The following is a 23,868-nucleotide window of genomic DNA, read 5'->3' as shown; positions in this document are numbered from 1 at the left end:
CCATCCCCACCTGCAGACCCTACAGCATGTTACCATGGCTAGATTTTTTAAAAATAGATTTAGAAAGAAGAAAATCCAGGAGTTGGCCATAGTTGTAGTGTGTTTAGCCAGGCCCCGGCAAAGGATTTACAATGCCTGAATACACTGCTGATATGAAATGTGCACTGAGGTTTGATTAGGCCAGATATGAAAACTAAAACTTGGCTTCATATTGAAGAGAGCATCTCACGCAGAGCGATCCTGTGACATCAAGTTTTCTGTTTACCCCTAAGGCTGGAGCTGCGCTGACTTGGAGGTTTGATGGTGTCTCTTTTGTAAGCTGTTGAGCAGCAGGCTAATGGCTGCACAGCGTGCAGCAAAGGCGGTGGAAAGCAGGGAAATCAGATGTGAATATATTCCCCAGAGAGCTCCCGCGAGGCTGCAGCTAACTAAGCAGAGCTTCAGTGCGCAGCGCTAGTCTCCTCCTGCACAGGATGCTCTCATTATCAGCCCTTCCTGCTTTGTTGTACTCCCTGGATTACACATGCTATCAGAAATCATGAATTCTGGCATAATATGCATTCTCATGCAACTATTATATTGAAAGTAAGATTGTTTTTTAAAGAGTTTTATCCCAAGATCAAGTCCCTACCTTATGTAATGTCCAAGATGAGTTTGGTAGTTTAAAAAACCCAAGTCTCTATTGTACTTGATTGTTTGAAAGCCATAGATTTACAGTTTGTTTTCCCATGACAAAGCCTGACCTGTGCTAAGGAAGGGGCAAGAACACTGGCAAGGCTGTGGCCCACTCGCTGCTAACACCGAGCCATGTGGTCACCTCGCACAACAGCAGTTGTCTTTAGTGCTGGGCCCTTCATTGCTGCCACAGGGTACCAAGGGCAGCGGAAACGCACAGCCCTTCTCACCTCAATTGCTGTTGGCGACACATCTGGTTTAGGAAAATGAAAAGGAAGGGCCTGTCTACTGCCACGTGCGTACGGAAGCTCCATGCACACGCGTTTGCAGTAGTACGATGTGAACAGAGGAGCTGGCCCCTCTAACCCAGGGTTTGACTCTGTCTCAGCATTCCTTGCTCCGGGGAGATGCAATGTTCAGACTGTCCTGGGATTCCCTGGAAACACCTCGCGAGTATCTCCGGGCTCTCGCTAACACCAGGACTGAAGTGGCAGGATTAGTGGCATAAGGCTGCCTGTGGAGTTTGGGTGAGGAGGAGGAATGCTGGCTGACACCGTTATTGATGGTGAAAGCTTCTGCAGTGTTATTTTCTATTTATCATCCTGCCTGCAGAGCTCTGCTTTGGATACAGATAAGGGAGGAAAAGTCAAACTGGTGAAGCTTGTGTTACATGAGTCAAGTTGTGAAGCTGGTCTAATCCAAAACAGAAATGTTACCCTGGTCAGTCATAGCCCTAGTGAATTAGTACCTATGGACTTACAATTTATTCCAAGCACCTAACAAGCTGTGTGGATGAATGATTAACTTGGAACCTGCTCTCTTAAACAGCACACAGGTTGAACCACAAATCATTTGTCACTGACCTTAAAGCCCTGGCCTGCAGTGCCCCTTCACCGTTCGGAAAGGAGCCAGAAGCGAGGGCAAGGCTCAGCCCCGACTCTCCCTTTGGGCCTCACAAACCCCTGCCCAAAGACACGCAGCACCTAGGCAGGACATCGTATTTACAGATATTGCCCATCTTCTCCTGACTCTACATGAGCAGTAAGTAAAAATTACCTCATACAAAGGCATGCAGATGCTATCAATCCATTCCAGCTGCAGCCGGGGTAGTTCATCTTTCCTGTTCCGATCAAAAATGGCCTGAATTGAGAAGGGAACAAAACTGTCATGCTTTATTACACCAGAGTATTTTACAGACACATCATTCAGCACTCTGGAGCTATGATCAAATTCTCATAAACAGAACACTTTGTAAACCATAATCAATCTTTGCAGCAGCCGCCTTACTGCTGTCTGGCATGAAAAATAAACTTTATTTTCATTCCTGTTTTGAAATTTGTAGGCTGAATGTATTTAAATTTTACAATTCTGTAATGTAAAACAAATGCTCTGCAGCTGAATTTCAGCTGGTGAAGAGCTCCAGAAATGTAAAGTAGATACCTTTAAATTAGAAATTTCCAGTTTTCCTTGCACAGGGCTTTCCAGATCAGCAAAATGAGCTGTGAGGATGTGGGCCGGCCCCCTCCCTCTTGCAGACCCTTTTAATAGAACCAGCCAAGCCCACGGGTGGGGAGGCCACAGAGCACCCTGGGGAGCAGCTCCCTGCCTGCTGCGCGCCCCAAGGAGAGAACTGCAGAGGCCAAAGCTGATGATTGAGAGGCTCTTAACTGGCTGCACTGCCCCATGAAAGGAGATGGAAAATAAAAGTTACAAAGGTGAGCTTCCTCCGTGACCTTCGATAACTGCTACAGGATCTTTCTCCTTCTCTACTGGCTCACCTGGTGTCTCATTATACTGATAAATAATGCTGGTAAATATGTTAAACCTTTCTGTCTTTTTCTTATTCTGGGCCTATCTCCTCTAGGTTTGATAACTTACTTTTCTGGAACCTTTTTCTTCCAAAAACTCAATATAATTGTGCTGAATGTCTGGCTGAATTCATACAGTTGAACCTTGCTGTATAGGTATACCAGTGTAATAAATAAGGCAGGGGATAAAATTCAAAGACTAAAGATCTTAAAAATAGAATCTGGGGTGGGATTCTGTGTTTACTCTTTAAATCATTTTGAAAATTCTTGTACTTTTTCAGTTTTTTCAGCACAATGCAAGAAAAACTCCTCAAGTTACCAGACAAAATATGAAGTTTTCTTACTGACAACTCTATCTTATCCAACTAGCAGCAATGTCTCCTTTGGTGGCTTGCTGTAGAGACATGTCACAAAGTTCATCAGCAACTGATCTTGTTTAAAAAATCTTCCTTATTAATATGGTAAAATTCTGCCCATAATTTTGATCCTTAGACATCAGATGTTAGAACTGATGAACTTCATTATTGATGGTCTAATCTCCAACACAGAATCCTTCACACATCACTTAACTGGATTCTTGGGAACTGAAGGACTAAACAGAGAGGAAAACCTTCCTTCAGTTTGTATTTGCTTCAAAGCATGCCAAGTGTGGGCTCTGAATTCCTTGGTATAAACTGAAGAGCCCAAAGGAAGAGTGAGAAGGCTGCTAGGAGGGAAGAAAGGCTGAAGCCACCCTACCACTATCTCCTCCTTCCCCAGCCATCTAGGCTGTTGGGTGCTGATTGTGAAAATATATGAGGAATCCAAAGAAAACTCTGGCTTTGGTCTTTCTCTGCACTTCTACCAAGTTCACAGTATGACTAAAATGCAGTATATAAAAATATTCTGAAACATGCTATTAAGGTTGCTAGACCTGGGCATTAATGTATGTGTTGAAAAAAATTACTTATATGCTTTATTAGTGTGAGAAACACTTTGTAACTTCTATACACGTGGTAGGAAAGGGACACATTATAGGGAATGGAACCTGCCATTCCTCAGGACTAGAACTGTGCTAGCGTGCCGTGCTGTGACCAACTGATGACTGTGCTACTGGATTTTAGCTACTCTTTTATGGGGAAGATGCACCCACAGAACAACTCTAGAGACATCCGCTAATTTCCCAAGCTGTGACACTGTACAAGCAGAAAGCCATATTTTGTAGCTGAGTTTTGTTTACTTCAAACTGAATAGCTATTTTTTTAACTTCATTATATCTCTACGGGGAGTGTGCTCATGTGCAAATATCATGTGCAAAGTGAGAACAAGTCTGAACCAACAGAACTGTCTGTTTTTAGAAGCATAAAGCGTAAGTAGAATTCTTTTGAAAACTTTCTTGTTTCCCTTCTCCTGTTTCATCTCTATAATGGTTTGTCAACCTTCTGAGGTATGTAACCTGGGTAAGGCTTTCTCTTCAAATCACTCACAGAAAACCTTTATGAAACTTTTCTTCCTCTTTGTTTTTGTTTGGTAATTTATACTTATCTTCCACTTATAATTTAATTTATACCTATCTTCCACTTTCCATCCGCAGTGTTCTGTGTAGTTACATATTACAGAAATGCCTTTTCAGCATTTGATACATCAAATAATACAAATAGCAAATGGCTGCAGCATAAAGTAAACCTGAAAATTTTGATTTCATTAACTATCTCATAATTTGGTTCGAATACTCTGTATTAGATGTAATACTTCTAATGCGCCTCCTTGTTGGACTGAGCCTTTACTTATTCCAAGACATTTCTCTCCATACAAAATACAATTTGTTTTCCTGAATGAATGCAATGATATTTTCTTATGCTATCCAAGTAGGGAGCTATTTCAGAGTGATAAAAACTTACCGAAGGTGTGAGCTTGAGTTCAGATCTTTCTCTGTCTCCTTGTTCAAAGAACTCACTGGTTACCAGTTCAGCTGCCTAAAACATAAATCATGATAAAGATAAGAGTTCTTTTTACATAATTTTAGGATCATGAATTGTTACTCAGTCTATGACTTTAGCCTATGCTTAACCGTAAAGAACTTTATAGCCCCACTTAATTACTGATACTTGTGTATCTTTCAGAACTGAGCCCCAGTGGGTACAGATAGCCATAGGCACCTACCATTTTTATCATCTGTTGATGAGGAGCTGGGGGAATTGCATTGCAATGTGGAGACAACGCTCTTTGAAGTTCCATGCATTCAAGTATTGAGAAAAGAATGGAGAATTATAGTTTCTTGTTGGCATCTATAATTATCTCTGTATAACTGCTTTTTAAGGCGTGCAAGAGCTTCCGGTGTATTTACAGGCTGTTACCTTATTGAAACAACTTCTCTTGTTAAAGAAAATTAATTAACAAGTAATCTGTGTAGCCTACATTTAACACAAGATCATAGAAGGATATTTTCCACCAGGCTTCGTTTTTTTTTTTCTGTAATTGTCATCACTATAGGACCTGAACATCCAAATGTGAACTCAGATTGTGATTTTGTATTGGATTAAAGACAAGAACTGCTGGGACAGAAGGTGGAATGTGTCTTCCTGACTCTTGTGAATGAAGATGTTAAGAGCTCTGTGCTTCTTGGATGAATATGAGATTTAAAAACAAGTTAGCTGTGAGAACAAAAGGAGTTTCAAGCAGTCGCACAGTGAGCAACCCCGATACAGCAGCCTAAGGAAACTTTACTTTCTCTCAGAGTTGGGAGTTTAGAAGGTAGGTACATGTGCGAGGAAACTTATCTATCTACTGAGGGTGACATCCAGCAAATTTCTTCCCATGCCTGCTTATTGTTTTCAAGTGCAGTGATGGAAAATGGTTTCATAATGCCACGGCACAACAGGGTTCTCAAAAAATCTCGAAATTTTTTGGTCGAGCAATTGTGTGGTAGTTAGCATTCACAAACCTGAGCTTGTTGCAATTGAAATAGCGAGTCTCAAAATAAATTATATGTAGGTGAAGTGATATTATAAAATACTCTAAAATCTTCAATCAAGCTACCATAGTTTGGAGCTTTGATAATGTATGAAGTGCCAGCACACTAAAAAAATATGGATCAGTACTCCAGATGGAAGAATAATTAACTTTTGTTGTCAAGCAGCAATTAAGGGTTTGCCGAGAATATTGCACAGAAATAATCAAGATGCATTCTCACCTTTGTGTCTCGTCATGTTCTCCTTATGTCCTTTTCCCTCCGCTTTTGTCTGTTTCTATCCTGACTTCTTAAAGTTTGCCTTTGCACATTGATCTCTATTCCCTTTGATTCACATATTTAGATCTTTTTCTCCCTCACTTCCCATGTTCTTTTCCTTTATGCACAGTTGAGGTCCAAATATTTCCCCTGAATTTTCTCTGTGAACTTTCTGGCCTCTGTGCTCAACCAGATAATGCTCCAGCCACTCCCTGACTGGACTTCTCAACATGAAACAAATTTGTAGAGAGGCTGCAGAGCAATTTGCAGCAGACCTCAAAAGTGGTAAGAGTAAAAAACCAGTTTGTCAGAGGCATCAGCACTGATTCAGCACCATAGCACAAAGATTCACAACATGGAAAGCAGCTCCTACCTGACATTCTGTCTGTCAAAGAAAATGGAGAAACCAGCTGGGTTAGAGAGGAAAAATGAGGAGGAGATGCATGTACCACAGCTGTGGTTTGGTGCTGCTGAGGAGCCCCATGTGCCTTTTCCACTGCGGGGTAAGAGCATCCTCCCTCACTTCTGAGGGGGTAATCACATTTGGACTGAGCAAAATAACAGCCTTACAAGGACTATTGTCATAGTCTGCTTACAAAACCAAACTATATTCATTTGATAAAACTGCAGGCTGAACTGAAGCCCTTACCACATGAATGCTTTTTGCCTGAGTAATGCGCGTGCACTGCTGCGAAAGCACACGAGTCCTTTCCAGCTGCTTCCATCTGTCTATCTCCAAAATATCCGGCTACTCTCCTCTCACTTGCCTAACTTCTCCACACCAATTTTTAAACAATCTTTTGTTAAAAAGCTAGTCAAGCTGTGCCAGCTGCTTACCTACACTGAACTGCATTGCTGTATTTTCTCTTTGCTGGTTGAGGCTGCATATTCCTGCAAACCCCACTTTCCCAACATAGCCTGCCTACTTGTTCTGGACCTAAGGACAGGACAGAGTATTATTAGCTTGGGAAAGAGGAAAATATTAATGATGGCTGTAGAGTAAGGAAGGATTCCTGGAAGAGGGGAAACCATGTGGCAATGCACAAGGCTCTTGGGATGAGCCTCGGAGCAGCAAACCAGCAGGTCCCTTTCTCACATTTTAGTCTCTTGCTGTAGAAAATGCTGGACCTGAGTATTGTGTAGCAGCAGCAAAAGCCCGAGTTTTTGTTTACTTTTAAGTACAGGATGCTGAGTAAGGCTGTATACTGCACTTGCAGCGTTCCCATCACCATCACTGAAGATTCGATGTTAATTGAAGTCTGCAGATCATCTGCTGGTGCTTTTGCTTTAGGGAAGATATTGTCACTGCCATCTACACCACAAGGAGAAGCTTTGGGACAAACCCAGCAAGCAAAACTACATGCAGCTAATACTTTTTGTTTGTTTGTTTAATCTGTCCATTTTTTAAAAGGTTTGTAAGAGAAGGAGAGGTTATCAAACCAGATCTGTTCAGGTGCCTCCAAACTGCTGTCCAGCACTGCAAACAAACAGATTATGCAATAAACCATTCCTTGCAGAAACCCCCTGCTGTTTTTTTTTTTTTTTTTTTTTTTTTTTTTAACAGCATTAACACTGCTGTAACTTGATACCAGGTTTGGTCCCTGTAAGACAGGGCCCTGGGAATATTGTCCCATGAGTCCCGCCTCTTCCCAGCCCTGCTATTAATCATGACTTGCCTGTCTTGAAATCTCCCACGGTTTGGTCACAGCTCCAAGGTCACAGGCTGTCATTAGCATTGATCTGAAAAACAGAAATGAACAATACAAGCTGAATCAACCTTTGTTGGATTTCTAAACAATTCTGTTCTGGATGCATAAATAAGCAATACATATATAAAGGGTCAGCCCGGGCACCTCCTTTTCCTCCAGAAAAGAATGTCATGTTTGAAATCTCAGCCCCCAGTGTTGCTTTTACATCACAATTGTGCCTAGGCAGCCGCATGCACTGCAGGTCATCAGGAGATGAAGTTTTGGTACTGCACATACCAGAAAAGAAATGGTATTGCTAATTTTGCAGTCTTCCTAATGCTGTTCATATTAATTTAGATAATATAGCCGAAAGCATGTGCCTCACGTGATATAAGGAAGGGTATTATTATATAATAACAACACCCGAAAACAGGATTAATTTATTTGCCTATTTGCAAGGGACTGCTGTAGCAAGAGAACCTGTAATCATAAGAGGCATCCTAGACACTGCTTAAGCAGTTTCTACTGCTCATCTGCAATAAAAAATTAAGATTTACTATATGAGCTAGACTGTTCCACTGTAGTTTAATACCTGGCTACAACCATGTTTTATATGCATTGGAAGAAAGAAACCATTCAGCTGTAGAAAGCGTTTATGTACAGTACATGATGCAGATAAAAGTCTGAGAAAGTTTAAATGAGGAACAAGGGCAATGAAAATGAAGTATCAAATATATTGCCCAAATCTAAAATTAGGGATGGGTGAAATGATATGGAAAATAGAAAATGAACAATATTTCAATCAAAAGACCAAAAGGAAAACACGATTTTAATGAAATTTCAGATAAATTGAGACAGTCAAACATGCATATGCAAAAGACTTCATTTAGGCAGGGTGTACCACCCTGCAACAGGGTTCCTAGGGCAGGCAGGCCCACATCATTTCTGAGGGCCAAAAGAGGACAGCACATCTGCAAATCCTCACATGCAGGCCAGGAAAGAGAGAAACTTGGCCCATGGACGTAAACAGTTGAGATGAGGAAGGAAAAAGAAAGGAGCAAGAAGGGTCCTCAATTCCTGAAGCAGAATAGGGGTGCTTTCTACAGAAAGCTGGGAAGGGCTGGGAGCTAACTGATGAAGGTAGGAGAAAGGGATGAAAACAGGTCATGGACTGTGAAGGCAGAAACAGGAATGGAAAAGGTGAGCTCATACTGATTCCTTTCGTGCTTGTTTCTGGTTTCACAGTCTTTAGAAATCACGTGTTTATTTTAAAACAAGCCCCTTTCCTTATAACTGCAGTCTTCTCTCCCTTGCAAGCAAAATTCTTTAAACAAATACAGCTACACCTTGAAACAACCAGGAAGCCGGAAATAATGGTACTCACCGAAACATTTCTCGATGGTCTTTAATATTCCAGTCATAACCACCTTTGCTGACAAGTTCAAAAAACTCGCTTCTTCTCCTGCAACAAAGCAGAGCATCAGAGGAGGGAGCAGAGCCTTCCCGGGCAGCGCAGCAGCAGGAACACTGTCCTCTTGGCAATGTAAAGCCCTGACACCCCATGCGTTATCGCTGGAGATGTTGCACCGACAGCCCGTTCAAGCAAAACATACTAATTTCCAACCATGTTCTATCAGTGCCTGTCATCAATGTCAGAGCTGCCTGGTAAAAGAGAGATTGTATTTATGGTTTTCCCTGATAGGGATATAAAGGATTCCAAGATGTTCAGTCTTCCATGGAAGCATGAAATATTTGACTAGAGCAGTGGGCAGACAGACAGTAGCAATAACCCTAAAACCTGCACATTTGTCTTTGCCTATCCTTGCAAAATATCTTTTTTTCTCTCCCCAGCCCTTTTTTAAACTCTGGATACTGAATTGTTTTTCAGAAATGTCTTAGTACTGTTATTTTCAACACAGGGAAGAGAACTGAGACTCTGAAGCTGCGGGATTCACAGTGAGTTAGTAGCTTTTATAAACTAGAAACTAGGTCACCCTGCTTGGTCCCATGGTTTGTCTTCTGGAAGATCTTTTCTAGTTCCTCAAAGCCTGATAAAATATGAGTCAGGGTGTGCTAACACTTTTGGGGAGCCGTTAGGTATCAAAATTTTGACTTATCATGGTCTGTATCTTTTATGGCCATGCACACTGAGAATCCAAGGGCTCTTACTGCACACAGCGTGGAACAGAGCCTGCCCTAGCAAGGGGAGAATAAATAGGGAAAATAGTGAAGTGACATGCTCAGGACACACACACACCTGGAAACAGAATAACTACTTTCTGAATGACAGTCAGGAGCCCCATCTCATAAGGGCCTGTGCTATCCCCTCATCAAGAAGAAATTTCTTTATGTTAGAAGAAATTTCTTCTAGTCAGATTTCTAACATGAGGGAGTTGATAACATTGGATGTAGAAAATACAAAACTCTCAACACACAAATATCAACACAGAATATCAACATATCAAATGTACCCCATTTTCCATTCATTTCATGCTCAAATGTGTGACATATAACTGTGAAAGTGAAGTCTGATGGTGGTGAACATGCGGACAGGAGTGAGAGACCTTGGGAACATTGCTCACTATCCCAGACTAATTTTTAAATGGGCCATATTGCATTATTCTGCTCCTTGAGTGCATTATATGACTACTCATCACTCCTGCTTTAGGGTCCTTTTGTAATGGATTTCAGGATGGCAACTAGAATAAAGAGATAGGGACTACGTGATAATATCTAATCTCTTTACATTTTATGAAACAAGATATAAAACAGTTTCACATTACAAAATTTGCCAGCACAATGCAAAGTCACACAAGCAGAAAACAAAATTCATTTCTCTCATACAAGTTCATGGGATAATGGCCCCAGTGGATATAAATACTGCAACGATGAAAATTTTAGTGGCCAAGAGTAGCTGGCACATAAACTTCAAATCAGCCTAATCCTGAGCAATCATCACCAACTACATGTTCTATTAGGACAGGCAGCTGTGGCTTTTCACATCTCACATTTCAGTGCCCAGCGTAATAATGTCAGATTTATAAAATATTCAAATTATTCAAATTACTCTTGATTTTCTAAATGCCCAAAGAAATTACCACAGAAACAACAGCGGAATTACAGGGCTGTGCAGGTTCCTGGGGTTGCTCTGAAGTGTATCAGCCTATGGCTTCTCTTGCCTTTTGTTTGTACACACATGCTACGCATTAAAGTAAAACTTATTTGGACACTTGAGATATTTCTATTAGCCTAAGATACACTAAGCGTTAGACTAAATCTCTTCAACCACAGCTGAACGGTAATTTCTCATGTTATATATCCTTATTGGTATTTAATAGGTCATTAGAGAACGTTCTTTGAATTTTCATTTGTCAAATACAAAAAATGCCAATACTTACTCAAAATACAGAGTCAGGTCTGTTGCCAATATCGACTGCTTTAGAAGCTGCATAAGGTCACTGTAGTCCTTAGAGGACAAGTTAGCAAAGATGTTGTGACCCTGTAATGAAAGAGATAAAGGAGGTAAAAGGCTGGCAATCAATATAGGTTTTTAAAAGGTTTTCTAACTCTTTAGTCTACTGCTTCCCTGTAGCAGAGGCTTCTTCTGATTCATGGCAAAACTATGACAAAATAATAATGTTAATACCACTGAGATTACATTGGGGTGGAAGAGTTGACCATTGTAATCAAGCACCCTGAATACTCCTCTAAACTCTGCTGAAATTATAGCCTCTTGAGAGAAGATTTACTCTTTGATCTGACTCTGCGCAGATTCAGTTTATGGAGAAAAACTAGGGATACATCTCAATCTTTCCTCTTATTATATGTTGTGGGGAGCTGTGCATTGCAGCTTCTGAGCTGTGCTCCTAATAGATTTATCTGCACTGCTGCTTGCAGGCAAACAAACTGCTTGTAGAGCAGTCCAAGACACTAAATCAGTTTTTCATTCAAACCAGTATCTTTGCTCGCCCTGACTATTACGAGGTTGTCTTACAGGGCACACAAACCCTCGCTGCACAGCCTGAAAAACGGCAGTCTGATGCACTGGGGCCCCAGTACATGAGTTTCTAAGGAATCATGGATTAATATCTTGGAGGATGCTCCATAGCCAGTACAAAAGGAAATAAACTATTTAAGATTGATATTTGGAAGCAGGAAGGGGCTTTTGTAACTGAATTTCTTTTTTTAAAAAAATAAAGGGGGGGGGGAGGGACAGAGATCCTTCTAAAAAAAAAAGGACGGAGATCTTAGATTTCTCCAATAAGCCCTGCAGAAAACAAACTAAAAGGAGCAAAACTAATATTCTAGTCACATATGACTAAAGTCACATAAATGAAAGGGTACACTTACTCCGAACTGATGGATGTTGTGTTTCACTACCGAAAACTGGATAAAAATCCCACTGGGATTAATTTTCTGATCAAGAAATAAGGACCTGAAGAAGATGCTTGATGATCAAAGAGGAGACCTTGTGTTTCAAGGAAGTAGTATTTTATATCTAGGAAGGAAGCTGGAGTATATTGCAGGTAAAAAGAATTCTTGATTTTAAAGCTGGGAAAAGATTTTTAAAAAAGGCATCTGTTCTGATATAACTATCAACTTTCATCCATTTATGCCTGTTTTGAACCTGTCTCCAGAAAGACCTTCTGCTATGGTGAAGATCCCAAGAAACAGAATTCACTGCTTCCCAGGAAAGGTTCTTCTAGCAGTTGAAATCTCTTTTGTGTCCCTTTTCCCTGTTCTGAATGGCTACGCTTAACTTTCAAATTTTAAGTTTTTTGTTATGCCTTCCTCTGTTAGTATAAAGGGCCATTTAATTCCAATTATTACCTTCTAATTAAGCTAGCCTAAGCTATGCAGATAGAGTTGCTTATTTAAGATGTTATTTGAGATGTTGGGGCTTTCCTTTTCCATATCCACATTTTTAACATAATGTCAAGACACTGAATACCAGAAGCACAGCCAGCATCCCATGCCGGATACCTGCAACACGGAAACGCAGGCCAAGCCACCTTGTCCCTATTTGCCTGTGATCACAGGGCACTCCCAAATGCTCTTTGAAAGTTACTGCAGAGCAGCAGAGAGCCTCCAGCTGGGTAAATGTCAACAATACTTTTGTTTTCTATACACTGAACACATGTTGTAATGAGCTTTCTGTGTAATTACCAAATCATGACCACGGTTTTGTAAGGAACATGGGTCCATCCTTTCCTCCCCCTGCCTGCTGGGTCTTTCAGCTAGTGCATGCCACATGCCATTACTCAAAAGATCTTTTAGGCAAGAACTGTATCTTTATACAAATCTGCAAAGCAGCTCGTGTACTCTGGACCGTACAGCAACACTGAAGAGTAATTATAAAAAAAGTCATTTAACAAAGTAATTCAATACCATTATGAAAATACTGATTACAAAAGAACAGTCAAAACATTAAATTGGCCCAGGAAGGGATGACTGTGATAGACTGGACACGCACCTGTGGGAAGGTAAGAGCTCCTCTACCTCTCATTGCACCAAGCAGGATATTTGTAAGACGATGGAGTAAAAGTTGGCCACCTAGTAGGGTGAGTTCTCCTTGCTGCTAGCTGATTGAAACAGATACAACCTCTGGGCTATATGAACAGCATTCGTAGTTGTTTAATTTTGTGCTAGTTGTGACCTTTGTGGTAACCAATAAATAATTCCTCAAGGAGAGGGCATTAAAAAGGTAGTGTGTGTGGTATTTCCTTTCCCTGGCTGCAAGTGCCCGGCAGCTCGCAGCGAGATTAATAGCCCTGCTGTTGTACCTCGCTCTGGAGAATCATGACAGCGTGATTGAAGTGGTGGTGCTCCAAGGTAGCCGAGGTGCCGTAGAGCTGAGCCAAGGCTGAGCCGCTCCTGGAACACAACACGGGCAGTCAGCAAGGGCTCCCCCGCCGCGGCACGGAGCAGAGGCGCGCGGCCCGCGACCACGCCAGAGACAGCTCACACTCCAAACAGTCCTTCCAGCAAGGGGCCAAACTAAGGGTTATTCCGGAACATGAAACTGTGGAATGCAGCTTTCAAAAACGCCTCGGTGGTTCAGCCACAGAGATGCTGCAGGCTACAGTAAAGACAAACTGTAACGTCCCAGGCAGGGATGATCTTTTCTTTTAAGGCTTTGTAGTAGATGCAATAACAGTGGATTTGAAACAGACAAACAAAATGTTCTAAATGCAGCTGAGTGCCTGTCTCTACAGTCCATAAAACACAGCAGTTGAAAAATACTAAGGTAAACTAAAAATCAGAAGTGAAATGAAATATATATACATATGCAGGAACATAAAAGAAAGCTTAACATCTCCTTAGAATTTATTTTGCTAAATACATTTGTTGTCTCAAACAAAATTGGATTCAAAAGGCATAGAGCAGATGGGTTTTCCAAGTTTAAAGGACAAAAAAAAAAACATGGAATGCAATTATGAAATTGAGAACTGCCAGTAAGTACAGGGAACAGGACTGGATTGCCAGGGCAATTAATGTCCACCGCTACTTCACTTCTGGGACCCAACCTAAAGCAATGAGATGGGTTTTCTTTCCAAAGAAATGAGTAGCAGAGATTATGGTAGAGACAAACAGAAAGAGTCTCCCCGGAGCACAACATGCTGATTATTTAATTATCCAGGGCAACTGTATTAAAAAGGAAACATCAGGAAACATCAACTCTAGAAGATCTAGTACTGAGGACCGTAACAGCGCCAGTTCAGACAACTGGGACGTTGCTTCCCTCATTTACGCTGGGACTTTCATCACGCAAAACAGCAGTATCGAACCTTGAAGATGAGTTAGGAAAAATGATGCTTAACTTTTTAAGTTACAGGAATAAATCACAGCTGCTGTTTTAAAAGCTACAGCTTCTGTTTGCAGAGCTACCTTAGACATGTGTGATGATGTTTGTCTTTCCTGTGTCTTCAGTCTTTACAGAGCTGCACTGAATACTTTGTACTCAGCTGTCAAACGACAAGGACAACTGGCCAAATGCTGAAACCTCTACTTCTAATCTACCCTCCCTCTGCCCAAGAGATACGGCTGTGTAACAGTACAGTAAAGAAGTAGTTAACTTAATAAGGGCCTAAAACTGTGGAGCTGCAAGCCTTACATGCCATTCTTGTAAATCAGGAACATAAAGCAATCACCTGAGCTTCCTATTTGCTCCATCTCTTCTGATTCTCTTCCAGACTTGGCTGCAAAAAGGCATCTAGCAGTGCCTGGTAACCTTTGCACCAGGAGCTCTGTCTCTTGGCCACTGCAATTGATTTTCTTGGCTATGATGACTGAAGATGCAGACAGTGTTGTTGCTGCATTGGGAACGTACAGTGACACAAACAACCCAGGCCATGGCAGCTTGGAGAACATCTGAGACATCAGTCTGAGAGCTGTTCAGTGAGGCACCTCTGCCCCAGGAGTGCAGCAGTCCCTGCATACACAAGTTGCAGCAAACAGGGCCTCTTCTGCACCTGAAACTGTGGGACAGAGCAGGCTAACACAGCATCTCCCTGTCTTTTGAATATCTTCGGACAACTTTTTGACCACTTGCCCCCAGAACAGGGCAGAACAGACAGAGCTGCAAGCACAGCCTGGGATCTGCAGGACAACAGAGCTGCGAGGTCTCCTCCCCAGTCTCCCAAGCTGGCCTGGGCAGTCAGCAAATACCACCACTATGGAGAAGAATTACACATGACTGACAGCTCCCTTTCAGAGCTGAGCCAGGATGTTGCCAAGGGGCATCTCTTGCTGCCTTTAAAACACAGATTCTGGGCTCAATTTGACCTTGGTCAAGGGAATTCTCTTACCTCCCAGTAAGGAGAAATACTGCTGAACCTTCTACTAACCTGCTTCTATCTCACTGCATGTGTCTGAGTGAAACACTCTGGAGAATAAAAAAAACGTAGAAGTCAGGGCTGCAAGATCTAGTCCCACGTGTCTTGAGTAGAATAAAAATCATATTGTAATCGAAAAAGACACAAAGAGCAAGATTTAATTTAAGTCATGTAAGAATCTGACTACAAAACCCAGCATCACATTCAGTAAGTACAGATCACTTCCCTGGGTAGCCAATTCGAAAACTCAAAACTCAAAAAAAAAAAAAAAAAAAAAAAAAGGACAGATAGTCCCTCACTACACACAAAAATAAGAACCTTGGCCTTGGAGGCCTGGAATTAACAAGTCATTCTTTATCCTGGTCACCTTTTGCTCTTCTGTGGAAGAAAAACAAATTAAAGTAATAAGAATTATAAAACTTACTTGGCTTGGAAGGCATTGTTGGTTCCCCTGTGGTCAAGGTCGTGACACAAGCATCCCACAATCAAAGCAAGGATTTCAATTTCAGTCAGAATCTGCTGAAATCCTGCTGTCTGAGAACAGAAAAAATAGCAGCTGTAACCATCAGAAGCAGAATAGATAAGTAATGCAAGTCCATTGAGTAACAGTCAACTTTGTTTTGATACCACAAACCTTTCAGTAAGGAGAAGATAAATGCTTTATTGTCATATTATATTCCCTGCACTCTGTTAGATGGTTAGCAGAATAGATAATGTCCCTGGAGTGATCTGTGATTTCTCTGTTGCGTTTCCAACCTGCCATTTCCCCACTACCCAGAAGGCACTGGAGGAGAAAAGAGCTAAAAATAAAAAAATAACCACACACTAAGACAGGAACTGAAATTTCATGAGAGAGCAAAACAAACCAAATTTCATTTGATTATGAAATTATCAAGAGAAGTCCTTTGACACAGATTTCTTTGGTCCTGAGGTGACCATGTTAGGCAATTCCTGCTGTAGGAAATACTTGAGATGTTAAATCAAAAGACCCATAAAATACACCAGCCAAAATATATTCTATCTAAGCATTACAATCTATTAAGTGATTGACTCTCCGTGATACAATGTGACGTGCTTTGAGGAGATTTTGTTTCAAAAGGGATCATTCTGCTGCAGATAACTGCTTGAGTTTGAGGGAACATTTTAAAATTTAATGTGCTGAAATTCCCCACAACCAGATCTGAACAGATATGCCTGGCATGGGGGGAACTGAGCCTAGAAACACTTTTTTCTCGCTCTATTTCTCCTCACGGATAGCTGCCACAGCAGTTTTTCTGCCAGAACCGCCTCAGGCCACAGAAGAGACCCCACTGCTCCTGATCCCCCAAGCACCCTGCGCGGAGGACGTGTGAGGGTGCAGCCGGTGTGAGGTACCACCTCGCTGGGCTGGGCCTCTTACCCAGGACAGAAACAATCTGGTTCTTCAGCTTCGGATACGTGTAAGGTAGAACTGCCTGCAAAAAATCACTGCCTGAGAAAGTCGTAATTCGTCTTTCACAGTGTCAGTCTCCAACCAACTCTAGTTAGCACCAAGACCTAGTTACTATGAAAAAAAACACATAAAACAAATATACATTGATAGGAAGACCAAACCTAGACTGAGCATTAAATTGAAAGAAATCCTGAATTCCACTAGTTTTCAGTGCAGCTAAATTTTACCCACTGGCAAAAAGAGGGCTATGAGGTACAAAGAGAGTACTGGTGAGATCTGCAGCCCTCTCAGGGATGCAAGTCAAGTCCTGCAACACCACATGAAAACTCTGATAGTAACCTGGAAGACCATAAATTCCACTTCAGTAAATTCATATTCAAATTCAAACTCCTACTTCTCTAATCTGCTGTGTGGCTGTTAATATTTAGGCAGTAGAGGGGGCCAAGACCCCCCACGTGCCCAGGAAGACATTTCAGTGAAAATTAAGGAAGAGCAAGACTTGCGAGGAAAGCTTTCTAACAGGGCTCGAAGTGCACATATCAAAAAAAGACAATCAAAACTGAGGGAAAAAGGTTTCACTCATACAGGACACATACACGTACTGAGTGGCTTGACTACCTTGAAGGAGCTTCTCATTTCTAGCCATGTTATGTTCAAAATTTTAGTTTCAATAACAGCTACACGGACAAAGGAAGTATATGAAAAACAGTGTTTTCTGTTTTGATTTTTAAAATATTGCTGTCATATAACAAAGAATAATCAAGGTCTCTTATTTTTTCTCTCTTATACTTGTCATGACAACAAGCCATGTGTCAAGTTTCATTCCAGAGAAATGTTCATGGCTGACCTATAAACCACTGCAATTAGAAGCTTTATAATAGAAAATTGTTGCTGCAATAAATGGTCCCTAACCTAACACTTGGGTTAGCCTAGAACTTGGGTTTTGATTAAACCCAAGGATACAACCTCTATTACAAACACACACAAAAAAAAAGATTATGGAATTTACTAACAGTAACTATCTCAAGAATAAGTTCAACATTTTACTTAATCAAAAATCTTCTCAGGGAGAATAGATATATACATTATCTCTCTCCATATATGTATACACAGAGAAACCTAACGTATTTCATTTAATAAAAATACTTAATTTATAAACAGTGTTAAGGGGTAAGAGGATATCTTTTTTTGTACATGATGCAAGGAAGGAAAAGATTATGTTTCCCCATTTTGTAAATTTACACATAGAGAGCAAAAATACATAACGATAGACGATGGCGCAGCAGAATTTATTTTCACGAGAAAAGGAATGACCCATAACTCATGAGTGGCAGAGTCTCCGGTGAGTTATGGAGGTCATTCTTTCATGTGAGGAAATGAATTGCATTCATTATATCTTGCCCTACATTTATGTGTTATGTTGTTAGCACACCAGATGGGATTTTAATTTCTTACTACTTACATTTTTATTTTTACTTTTTAAAATAAAAATCTATATGAAGTGTGTCAGAAAAAGGCATTTGGAACAAGCCAGCTGGGGCTAGATCCCGTGGTTTATTCGCATCCAATGTGATTAACTCTCAGGAACAGTCTTGCTCCAGTGCTCGTCCCTGGAATATTTGGGTGAGTGTGAAATAGAGAAGCAGAGCTTCAGCACTGGGCTAACGATTCTCCAGTGCCTGTCTGGAGAGAGCAAATATACATTTACACACACAGACACCTGATATAGGAGTGAAACGTCTGGGTTAAGCTTTGTGGGATTTTTGCTGGTTAGCTTGTTCAGCCCAGCTGAATTTTGCTACTGCTTCAAATGGGAGCTTGTTGGGCCTCTTGAGGTTGCTGCAGCACAAATTCGACATCTCTACGTTACAGTAGGACCTACTCTTTTTTTGTTGTTGTTGTTTTTTTTCAAAAAACTGAGGCACAGATGGTTCATGCAAGAAAAAAGCAGAGTAAGAACAGTCCTTGTGCTATCAGCAGTCGTGCTTTGCAAACCACACTCCGAGCAGGTTAAGACCTAGGCCTCCTGGGGCTGCGTCCGCTGCCTAGCTAATGCTGAGGGATCTTTTTTCTCTCTGCTGGCAGCCAATTTTGTCACCTTGGGACAAGCTGCCAGGTGGAAGCAACGATTCCCACCCAAAACCAGGACCTGCGGAAAACTTGGCCTCCGAGCTCCACCTAGGGGATGTTTTGCCTCACAAATAAGACTGACACAAGCTACGGCATCTTGGTAAAAGCACCGAGCAGCCAGCCCGGGAACACCGTAGTGTGCCCTAGGAACGTGCCCAAGTGGGAAATACTTGAGGTGTTAAATCAAAAGACCCATAAAAGAGGGTCCTTCGCATCAGTAAGGCCCTTCCTTGGAAACTACCACAGACTGAGGTGTCTTCAAAACACAGCACAGGGCAGCCCAGTGGCATTTCTGCTACCTTGCAAATAACTTACAGGAAAACCTGTTTCTCCTTCCAGGCCTTTGCTGAGGCGTGAGCAGCTCAGCACCAACTGAGACCATGCTACACAGCTCCAAAGATGTGGATTTTATCCTTAGCTGTGTCACACGCTTCCTCTCTGTCCCTGGGAAAGGAAATACTCCAGTATTTGCACCTGCTGCCTTCATTTCTGCATGCCTCCATTTGTTAGTTCCTCACAAAGAAATTCGTGTGGGGTGGAGGAAAGAAAAAAAAAAAAGGCTTATTAGTCACCCACTGTTCTCTTTTTTTTTTTTAGTGTCTAGTCACAAATTCCAGAGTATTGGTTTGAACTCCCTAAAGCATGAACATTCATGGAATTTTTAAACAAAGAAAATCATCAAAAAGGGGAAAAAAGCTTCAAAAGACTTTTCCACTTTTCACAAGATTAAAAACATGCACAATTGTCACATGGCCAATAGCATCAAAATTGATACCAAAATTGAAAATGAAGAAAAAATGAAAACATTTGAATTCAGTTTTCAACTGGAGATAGGGTAAATCCAAAATGGAAAATAAGCCATGTTCCTTCTACCAAGCCATATGAACTTTAAATGTTACAAGACCACCAGTCTTTTTATTGATACACTCACAGGAATTAACTAAACCTCTACTGAACATGACTCTTTCATGTGGTGCGGTTGGTGTCATGGAGGGGGAGAGCAGAGAGAAGGAGCGAGCACAGAAGTGCTGCTCCTGTCAACAGGAGTTACTTTCCTGGGAGGAGATAAAGCTACTGACAGAGATAGATGTTAGTGAGAGCCAGCAGTGCTACAGTGTCTTATGAGGACACAAGATTCTTCAAATTACTCTATTGGAAGATGATCTTCAAAGGCTTTAAGGCAATACCTTCTACAACTATTTAGATGCTAGAAAATAAAATATATCAACTTAATAAATACTACTACTACTGTGATTCTAATCCTCCATGGTTTTGTAGCTTCCAACATAAGAGACTGAAATAAATGCCAAAACAAAGACTTCCAAAAGAAAAACATTATTGTAAGATCAAGATGTATAATAACAAGCTCTCTCCAAGATTGCCATCTGTTTTCAGTCACTTTAATGTGCCTGTGATATCGCTGTCACTAAAACATTATAAAGTTTTGCCAAACATGTGCCTCCCGAAGTTGAATATCATAATGCGGTGTAGATTTCCTTCTGAAATAAATGAATACAACCATAACTAGAAAAGATACCAAAGTTTGGGAAAACGCTTGGACAGGTAAGACAGCGAGACAAGGAAAGCTCTTAGGGGACTGTGTGTGTAGCTGGATACTCACAGTCAGCATTGCGAACATGAGCTGGCACACGTTGAAAGCGTGCCTCCAGTTGTGGTACAAAACCATCCGGTAATTCTTCCTAACTGTCAAAAGCCACCGACACAGCGTCTGAAATGCAAAGCACAACCCGTGTCAGGGCTACTGAGGGGCACAAACGGCCAGCGCGGTGCCAAGACGCGGCAGCAGACATTGCTGCGGAGCAGATGGTTACCTCGTAGTCAATTTTGAATTTCTGCACCATGCCAAGCTCCATGAACATCCGGAGGGCTGCAGTGATCATGGCATCCACGTCAAGCGAGAAGTCATCGAAATGGATGTCATCGATGCCAAGCTCTGACACCGGAGGAATGTTTGCTGCCTGAAAACGCCAAAGGGAAAGGGAAACTTCTGATTCAAAACACAGGTCTTTTTTTTCTTTTTTTTTTTTTTTTCCCCTTTGCCAGTCTCTTGAGAGAAACGTCCCACGCCTCAGGGTGGGCCTGCCGGCACATCCCCTGCCTCATCTGCGCGCGGGCAGCACGGGGGGCCGGGGCGCCACGGGAGCGGGCAGCAGGGCCACGTCCAGCCGGAGCCACGGGAACAGGCAGCAGGCCCAGGTCCAGCCGGAGCTGCGCGTGGCGCCCGCCGCTCCACAGCTACCCCCGTAGCACGATGTGTCCCAGTACAAATTACAGCGCTCCAACGCAAGAAACATCTGGACAGCCAGCAGCTGTGCACTTTAATTGCTGCCATTCAGAACTGCAAAGTAAATATATGGCTCTGCAGAATTTCTGCATCCAAATGTCTTTACACCCATGAGTACACCAGTGCCCTTTCCTCTATGCCGCGCACCATGCATTCACAGAAGCAAAAGGAGTAATAAACGTCCAACAGAAATACTTTTCTGTAATACAAAATATAAAAATCATTTTAAACATTCTGGTCATTTAGTAAGTAGGCACACTACAGGAAAACCCTACATTTTACCTTGTCCTTTTTAGTTCAGTTTACAGGCGTGAACCAGCCGTAACGCAGCACTAATGCTGCCGTGCTAAGCGCCTTGCTAGCTGCAAGGAAACGGCCCGTTCGGTCCAGCACGCAGCAACGGTGCCGCCTGCACCCACGGGTGCTGGTGTGACCCCGCACGGGCTGGCGGACGGGGCAAGCGCAGCGAGGGCTGCACTCGCGGCGCTGCTGGAAGCGCAGGGAGGGAGATACTTACTGCACGACCACATTCATTTTGCAGCCTCTATAAAACGCCCCAACAGAGGCCGTGCCTTTGCCCACTGCACCTACCTGCTTCCCCAAAGCAAGCTTAAGGAACAGGGATTCGGAGGCAGCAGAAGTACTCGATCCCAAGCAGATCCGCTTGGAATTACTTTACCAAAAATACTTTACCAACCATCTGTGGCATTTTCAGCAATTCTGAAGTGGGGAGGGGCTCTGATTAAAATTTTCGTGCATGTTTTCTCCTCTTTAAGGAAAGTGAGAACAGCTACTTCCCTTGCTGCTCTGCACTGGAAGCTGACACTCACCAACCTGTTACAATTCAAGGGAAAACACTCCAAGCAGTTGCTTGACTGCAATTGCTTTTTCTTTGATGAACAATGGAGAAATAACAATATATTCCCAATCTATTATAAACTGAACAACAGGATATTAACAAAGTGAGTCAAAAACAATTTCTTCCCATGTCAGTCTGAAACTTTTAAATATTTATGAGGTTTAACATTCCTAAATTTAACAGGAGTGCCATAATCCAAAATAACTGCTGAATTAATAGCCAGGAGATAACATTTGTATAAAAGAACCATTTGTTTTACAACAGCAATAAAGGAAACAACAGAATTATGAGTGTTGAGACTAATTTGAATAATGTTAAAAAAATGATATGTTGTGGGGCTGCAGCAATATTCCAGCTGCACCTGGCATTGTCTGTCCTCAGTTTCTTATATAGGAAATGCAGCAGTCCAGGGTTTATAGGAGAGCAGTCATTAAAACTTCATTTTTTTTAATTACAAAGATATAAAAAATATTCATAATACAGAATATTAAAACATTCCCAGCCTTGAAATTTTGCTGCACTGCAGGAGAAATTCCATTGGATTTCTCAAAATAAACAGAAATAACGTTTCCTTACTGGAAAACAGAGGGGATGAAAGGACCACGACAATAAGAGGAAGGGGCAGGCAATTAAAATCCCACCTGCACTATGATTATTTTTTAAAGCCCCCTCCCCACAGCAGTGTTTTAAGATCACTTAAAAGACTTGCCTCCTTCTGAATGTTTTGAAGTTCAGTTTCCTCCCTCTAGAAACAATTAAGAACATTAAAGACTGAAGTCTTTTCACCCTGCAAACCAAGTAATTTCAAGGCTCTTCATCCCTGAGAAAGATTCCTGTGGCTTGCGAGGGCTTACTGTAAGTTGAAGCCGGACATACCTCCCTTGGCCATCAGCCAGTGCTGGCATTAAAACAAAAACTGGTCTCACGAGGTGCCACGAAAACAAGTTTGGGTTGATGAACTAAAACTCTGCAGTTCCCAGGCTGGAGAATAACCTCGCTCGCTGTGGGTAGCTAGGAAAGGGGATGCCAGGGCCCCATCGAGAGCGTGGGGACAGGGGCTGCCCCACGCTCAGCGTCCGGACAGGGGCTGCCCCACGCTCAGCGTCCGTGGGCCGCGCGGGACGGACACAGACAGGCAGGGAGGGAGGGAGGGCGCCTGGCGCTCCGCTCCGTACTGGGACGGCTCCTCGCTCCCTCGCGGCCCTGCCGTGGCGGGAACCGCCTTCCCGCTCGAGCGCCATCGCCATCGGCGCGGGGCCCTCCCGCCATCCCGCGGAGCCGCGCGGCGGCTGCTGCCCAAAGCTAAGCAGGAAAGCTGCCACATCCACCGAGTCCGGAGTCGGGGCTTCAGGGAGGCACCGGGACGGGAAATACTTCAGTCAAAGGCCAGTACTCAACGTTTGTGTGTCAGTGCTGCTGAAGACAAAGATTTCGTGTCGTTCTTCAATACATGCAGAAAATGTACGCCTCACAAAAGGTTTCTTTACATCATAGCATGGAACTAAATCAGCATAAAGACAAGGATTCCTCTTTTTCCTTCCAGGCAGCATGTGTGTGTTTGCATATACATGTGAGAAGAATACAATATGATACATACACAAAGCATTTTAAAATGCCCTTACTGCAAGGGTTGAATAAAGCAATCACTTGCAAGGAACAGCAATCAGTCAACACATGCAAAGGGAAACTTCTGCTGCTCTTACCGGGCATGTCTCCTGAGTGGGATAGTGTTTTACACTTAGCTTGGCTAGCGTTACTGCAAGTAGCTTTACTTTTAGCATTACTTTCAATTTCTGTCATGTACTGCACTAGTAACTTCATAAGGACCAACACTGCTATTGAGAAACAGGCAGGACATACAGCTACGTGCTCTCTTGCACTCATTAATGACAATGGAAGAAAAAAAAGAGTCTTTAAATCAGTTTACA

General features: G+C 42.2%; 1 protein-coding gene across 1 annotated transcript in view; it reads right to left on the bottom strand.

The window, feature by feature from the left end:
* PDE11A (phosphodiesterase 11A) overlaps positions 1-23,868 on the bottom strand; it is a 108,442-nt gene that overhangs the window by 8,875 nt on the left and 75,699 nt on the right. Inside the window, exons 11-19 of the mRNA XM_088527055.1 lie at positions 20,609-20,755; positions 20,398-20,505; positions 15,639-15,748; positions 13,163-13,253; positions 10,778-10,878; positions 8,764-8,841; positions 7,364-7,431; positions 4,364-4,434; positions 1,732-1,815 (exon numbers count right to left, since the gene is read on the bottom strand). Of these exons, the coding sequence (XP_088383181.1) occupies positions 1,732-1,815; positions 4,364-4,434; positions 7,364-7,431; positions 8,764-8,841; positions 10,778-10,878; positions 13,163-13,253; positions 15,639-15,748; positions 20,398-20,505; positions 20,609-20,755 (858 nt within the window). The remainder of the gene's footprint in view (positions 1-1,731; positions 1,816-4,363; positions 4,435-7,363; positions 7,432-8,763; positions 8,842-10,777; positions 10,879-13,162; positions 13,254-15,638; positions 15,749-20,397; positions 20,506-20,608; positions 20,756-23,868) is intronic.

The sequence above is a fragment of the Tinamus guttatus genome, unplaced genomic scaffold (assembly GCF_059628265.1).
Source record: "Tinamus guttatus ecotype Peru unplaced genomic scaffold, ASM5962826v1 Tinamus_guttatus_pri_ptg000260l, whole genome shotgun sequence".
Taxonomy (NCBI): Eukaryota; Metazoa; Chordata; class Aves; order Tinamiformes; family Tinamidae; genus Tinamus; species Tinamus guttatus.
Note: the sequence above shows the minus strand (reverse complement) of the source record. Positions and strands in the feature narration are given on the sequence as shown.